The 6,128-nt window shown below is 33.4% G+C and overlaps 2 protein-coding genes across 2 annotated transcripts; both read right to left on the bottom strand.

The window, feature by feature from the left end:
- Positions 1 to 1,436: 1,436 nt before the first annotated feature.
- On the bottom strand, positions 1,437 to 4,184 carry LOC146526418 (uncharacterized). The gene is made up of 3 exons (XM_085207158.1): positions 3,545 to 4,184; positions 2,138 to 3,313; positions 1,437 to 2,011 (listed from the first exon to the last, which is right to left on the bottom strand). The coding sequence occupies exons 1-3, from the start codon at positions 4,182 to 4,184 to the stop codon at positions 1,437 to 1,439; spliced, it is 2,391 nt and encodes a 796-aa protein (XP_085063284.1).
- A 257-nt stretch (positions 4,185 to 4,441) lies between these two features.
- On the bottom strand, positions 4,442 to 5,771 carry LOC146526417 (uncharacterized). Its single transcript, XM_085207161.1, has one exon. It carries the CDS (start codon positions 5,187 to 5,189, stop codon positions 4,449 to 4,451), a length of 741 nt encoding a protein of 246 aa, XP_085063287.1. The 5' UTR covers positions 5,190 to 5,771; the 3' UTR covers positions 4,442 to 4,448.
- Between the last annotated feature and the right edge of the window lie 357 nt (positions 5,772 to 6,128).

Raw genomic sequence — 6,128 nt, 5'->3', positions numbered from 1 at the left:
GCAACTATTGAGTTTCTTGCCGTAGTAGCTTCCTATAGGAAAAGTACTTGTAATGGCCTAATTGAATAAAGAATATTTTGATTTTGATTACATTATAAACCTTTCTACTTATGATTTCTGTACAAAAAGTAATGATATCCCGTCAAAAACATAAATGTAAAATGAAAGCCAAGTTCAGTAATAAAACATATGCTTTCAGCGATAAAAGAAGTGAGATGTAAATGTATGCCAAGTTCAATGGTCAGTCCTGAAATTTATTTTTAACATGAATTGATGAATTAATTTTCATATGAATTTACAATAGAATCTGAGTAGAATACAATTTGAATACATTCATTTATATCGATGTAAATTAATTTGAAAACTAGCCAAATCAGATATTAGACATAAATAAAGTCTCCAAGTTGTAAGAAGAATGGGCATTTACAGTTGTTATAAAATATTTTATATTGTTAAAAATAAATTTCAGGACTGACCATTGAACTTGGCATACATTTACATCTCACTTCTTTTATCGCTGAAAGCATATGTTTTATTACTGAACTTGGCTTTCATTTTACATTTATGTTTTTGACGGGATTAAATAATACACAACATATATTTATTCATATAATTCCTCAGGGAACACCAACTATTTTAATACCTTTTATAGTACTAATTGAAACTATTAGTAATATTATTCGACCTGGAACTTTAGCAGTTCGATTAACAGCTAATATAATTGCAGGCCATTTACTTTTAACTTTATTAAGTAATACAGGTATTAAAATACTTAATTATTTATAAATTATTTTAATTATTGTTCAAATTTTATTATTAATTCTTGAATCTGCCGTAGCAATTATTCAATCTTATGTAATTTCTATTTTAAGAACTCTTTATTCTAGAGAAGTAAATTAATGTCTAATCATAATCATCCCTATCACTTAGTTGACTAGACCTTGACCCTTAACAGGAGCTATTGGAGTAATAACCTTAGTAACTGGTTTAGTAAAATGATTTCATAATTTTAATATAAACTTATTATTTATTGGATATATTATCGTATTATTAACTATATTTTAATGATGACGAGATATTTGTCGAGAAAGAACATTCCAAGGAAAACATACTATTATAGTATCAAAAGGTTTACGGTGAGGAATAATTTTATTTATTATTTCTGAAATTTTTTTCTTCATTTCTTTTTTCTGAGCATTTTTACGCATTTCAGCGGTGAGGAATCATTTTAGAATAGAATAGAATAGAATATACTTTATTGCACACATAAAAGAAATATATAGAAAGAAATCTTTTTTTTCAAATAATTTGTTCTATTAATGGAGAAGCTCTATTTTGGTAATTTAAATTAGATCAGGTTGCCATTTCTAAAAAAAGGATAATAATAATAATAATAAGCCTTTATTGCTGAAAATTACATTTACTTTATTCTAAAACTAAAGTGGTTTCTCTTTTTCAGCTTGTCCTTCGACAAAAGCCTCCTCTAAAGCTTTCCATTTTATTTTATTCTTCGCCACTCGTGTCCATGCTGGTCCAGCAATCTTTTTGAAATCGTCTTCCCAACGTGTAGCTGGTCTACCTTTACTTCTTCTGCTATCACGCGGGTACCATTCTGTAATAAGATGTGTCCACTTCTCTATCCTTTCTCTTAGCATGTGTCCTGTCCACCTCCATTTAAGGCGTTTGTATGTTGTGTATATGTTTTCAAATTTTGTTTTGCTCTTTATAATCTGTAATTTCACCTTGTCCTTTCTTTTCACTCCCATAATGCTTCTCTCCATTCCATTTTGACATATTTTGATTTTTTTAGTTTGTTTATCGTTCAATGACCAGGTTTGACATCCATATGATAAGCATGGCAGAACACATGTGTTAAACACTCTTCTTTTGTCTTTAATAGGCATATCCTTGTCCTTCAACACCTCACTCAATGACCAAAACCGTTTCCAACTGCTTGTTATTCTTCTATCTATTTCCTTTTGCATTGTATCTTCTGTAGACAATAGTTGACCTAGATATATGTATTCATTAACATATTTTATTTCCATTTGTCCATAATTTATTTTAATGTCTATTTTAGCCGAGTTTGTCATAACGTTCGTTTTTGATGTGTTAATTGCTAAGCCTACTTTGGCACTTTCATCTGACAGTTGTTGTAGCATGTGTTCTAAGCTATCTGGAGTCTCCGAAAACAGTATAATATCGTCTGCAAAGCGTAGATGGTTAAGTTTTACTCCATTAATGTTGAGCCCAATGTCATCCCATCGCAAATTTCTAAACACCATTTCTAGAACTGCAGAGAATAATTTCGGTGATATTGGGTCTCCTTGTCTGACGCCTCTTTCGATGGGAAATTCTTCCCCTGTTCTTTCCAGTTTAACTTTGGCGCTACTTCTCAAATAGATTTTCTCTAGTATCCGGATATACTTAGCATGTACTCCCTGGCTTTCTAATGCCTTCCAGATGCTACTATGATCTACGGAGTCGAAAGCCTTGTTGAAATCAACGAACCCTAAGTAGTAAGCCTTATTGTATTCTTTGTACTTTTGAAGGACCTGCCTAACTACGTGAATATGGTCTATCGTCGAGAATTTGCTGCGAAAACCCGCCTGCTCTTTCGGTTGGTTTTCGTCGAGTGCTACAGTAATCCGTGATAATATGATTTTTGAAAAGATCTTATAGATGTTCGACATCAAACTTATTGGTCTGTAGTTGCCTATGTTTCCCTTGTCCCCTTTCTTGTGTAACAAGGTGATAGTGGATTTTGTCCAATCATTAGGAATGGTTTCGGTTGCTAATATATCGTTGAATAAATTCGTTATGATGGGAGCGAGCACTGGCATTGCGTGTTTTATTATCTCATTAGATATTTGGTCTGAACCTGGGGCTTTGTCTAATTTCTGTGTTTTTACAGCCTTCATCACTTCATCTTGTAATATTATGGGTACTAATTCTGAATGTTTAGTTGTTATGTAGTTTTGATCGTCTATCTGTGATGTTTTTTGTCTTTGGTAAAGTGTCCTATAGTAGTCTGTGGCTGTTTTGAGTATCTCTTGCCTATTACTTAAGGCGTGTCCATTTTTTGTTTTTATATTTGGTATTATTGTTTTCTTTTGATTCAATTCTTTTAGGGCTCTCTTGATTCCACCAGTTTTTTTAATAAAAGCTTTTATAGTTCTCTGCCTTTTTATTTTCCTGTCTTTTCTTATGTGCTCGTTTATCTTTTTGCTTAGTTCCGATATTTTCTCTATTGTCTGTTTACTTTTTCCCTTCCGTATAAGTTCTTTTCTCTCACTAATCAATTGCTTTGTTTCTGCAGATAAAATGCTTTCATTTTTTTGTTTGTTTGTTTTATTGATTCCCCCTTTTAGTATACTCAAAATATCATTGTATCTTTCTTGGATTGATTTATAATTGGTTTTTTCGATAGTGTTCATTGCATTTTTCAGGTTGTCAAGGAATGGTTTATTATTTTCAGTGAGTGTTGATGTGGTTTTGTATGTATTATTGTTATTAATGTGTCTTCTTTTTTGTATTCTAATGCCTGATAGTATTGTTCTTATCATTCTATGGTCTGTATTGAAATTAAGCTGGTTTACAGTATTCACATCTTTAAATGCTCTTTTGTTATTGGTTAATATAAAGTCAATTTCATTCATATGCATGCCGCTAGGAGATATCCATGTCCATTTTTTAGTTTTTTTCTTCTTGTAAAAGCTGTTTAAAATGCTCAGTTTGTTTTCCATTGCAAAGGTTACTAACCGTTGTCCGTTGTCGCTTCTTTGACCATATCCATGTTTGCCTATTGTATATTCTTCTCCTATGTTGCAGGTCCCTATTTGGGCATTAAAATCTCCCATTACAATAAGATTTTTGCTAGAAATTTGTACTGTTGATTGTAAGTCTTTGTAAAAATGTTCAGTTTTTATGGTATCTTCTTTTTTATTTGTTTCAGTTGGGGCATACGCTTGGATGATAGTCCATGTTTCTTCTTTTCCATGATTTAAAAGTAGTTTAATATTGAGGAGTGCTATTCTTTCATTAATTCCTCTTATTTCTTCTATTCTGCTAGCCAAGTTGTTCTTAACAAGAAAGCCAACTCCATACAGCCCAGGTGTTTCGCCCATGTAATGTAGAAGAAATTTACCATTATGATTTTGAATCCCTTCACCAAGGCGTCTCATTTCGCTTATTCCAATTATATCCCATTTGATATTATCTAACGCCAGTTCTAGTTCTATGAGTTTTTCATCTGTTCGTAGAGATCTCGCATTTAGAGTTGCGATATATATATCTGAATTTGTGTTTCTTTTTCGTTTGATTTTTTTGCTTAGAGGGTTTAGGTCATTTTCCCCCACGAGGACCAGTCGGCTTGGGGGAGAGTTTTGTTTCGTTGTATTTTCATTTTCTTTCCTGATATTTTGTTTAGTTTTCCGGCTCGTTAATTGCTATTGGTTTTTATTAGTTGTATAGTTAGAAAGAGAATTAGATCTATTTCTCATGATATCAAAAGCGTTAGCTCTGTTGTCCTTCGGCGTCCATGTCTGCTGTTTCTTAGGTTGTGCGTTGGTCTGGGGCGATGAAGACAGTTGTCTCTTACGCTTGTCCTTGTTTTCTTTTATAATAAGTTTGTCATATTTTAGGTATGCAATATTCCCCTTCCTCCTCTCTTCCTCCAGTTTTGGTACTAGTTCTTTCCTTTTCTCCAATGTCTCTTTAGAAAAATCATCCTTAATATACATGTCTTTTAAATTCTTTTTATTCTTCATAATTTCACCTTTTTTCATTTCTGATAATAAGGACAGAAGAATTGGTCGAAGTTTTTTATTCTCCCTGTTTATTTTGCCAAGTCGGAACATTTTGTTAATCTCCCATTCTTCTATGTTAATATCTAAATCTTCTTTGAAAATCTTTTTTATTTTTTCTAGTAGCTGAGTGAATGATTTTTCCTCCTCTTTTACACCAAACAAAACCAAATTATTATTTTTCTTCTCCCTTTTCAGTTGTTCTACTTCTTCTTCTAACTTTCTTACATTTGCTTTTAGTTTTTGATTTTCCATAACAATCGGCTGTAATTTTTCTTCCATCCTTTCCATAATTGTATTCGTTATAGACTCTGTTATCGATATTGTTTGCTTCGAGAGTTCAATTTTCATTTTATCGAATAAAAGTTGAAATTGTTCATCCATTTCTACCAAATATTGTTTTGTATATTTAAATATTACGGAAGACGGTAGGTTAAATTTAGACAGAACAAATAAAAAGTTAAAGACAATTTTAATTTGTCACTGGTAACACTGATAAGTCAATGTCAGTTTCAATATAAACTTCCTTTTAATTGTCACTTAAGATAACCTCACTATTGTTCGTTTCACATTCACACTTTGTATTTAGAATAATTCTCGTATGAAAAACCAAGTCTATTATCTCCAGATCTTCTTGACACTTATATTTATTAGATTGTGATAATAACAGCTTCGAAGTGGTACTTTAATATTAAAAAATACGATTAATTGGGGAGTTGCACTGTAACGATGTTTACGCTGTCGTAACCGGAACCGGAACCGGAATATAATCTGCCATATTAGAAATTTCTTAAAATAGGAAGTTCATTATAAGAATGTTCAGAAGGAGGTAAATTTTGATATCATTCAATAGAGGATGGTATATTTAATGAAAATAGGATTATTCGTTGATTAATTATTGATTCTCAAATAATAATAATAATTAAAATTATGGAAAATAATGAAATATATGAACCAAATGAAGAAATAATAGGCCTAGTGTCCGGGGAACCGGCAAGCCAGGCACGCACTGAGGAGGTGCGGGTAGCCGCAATGGAGTTGTGGGAAACTCGGCTGGCAACACCAACTGCCGGCCTGAGGACGATCGAGGCTGTTCGTCCAGTGTTCCGCCAGTGGTTAGCGCGGCGTCACGGCGTCCTAACCTTCCGCATGACACAGGTGCTCACGGGGCATGGCTGCTTCGGGGGTTACTTGTGTCGGATCGCCGGGAGGGAGCCCGACGCTCGCTGCCACCACTGCGACGACTGCCTCGATGAGACGGCCCAGCACACGTTGGAGGTGTGCTCAGCCTGGGCGTCTCAACGTAGCGCTTTGCGCGACGTC

This window comes from Heliconius melpomene, unplaced genomic scaffold, assembly GCF_056956725.1.
Source record: "Heliconius melpomene rosina isolate 202511_hmr_F unplaced genomic scaffold, ASM5695672v1 ptg000051l, whole genome shotgun sequence".
In the NCBI taxonomy this organism is placed as follows: Eukaryota; Metazoa; Arthropoda; class Insecta; order Lepidoptera; family Nymphalidae; genus Heliconius; species Heliconius melpomene.
The sequence above is the reverse complement of the archived record's forward strand: the minus strand, read 5'-3'. Positions and strand labels throughout refer to the sequence as shown.

Bases quoted from the DNA above. Each gene is read 5' to 3' on its own strand.
- LOC146526418 (XM_085207158.1), bottom strand. From the start codon at position 4,184: ATGAGACGCCTTGGTGAAGGGATTCAAAATCATAATGGTAAATTTCTT. The intron at 3,314-3,544 runs GCATTAGAATAC...TTTTATCTGCAG, and splicing joins GATAAGAACAATACTATCAG to AAACAAAGCAATTGATTAGT. The intron at 2,012-2,137 runs GTGCCAAAGTAG...ACATATATCTAG, and splicing joins ACAACAACTGTCAGATGAAA to GTCAACTATTGTCTACAGAA.
- LOC146526417 (XM_085207161.1), bottom strand. From the start codon at position 5,189: ATGGATGAACAATTTCAACTTTTATTCGATAAAATGAAAATTGAACTC.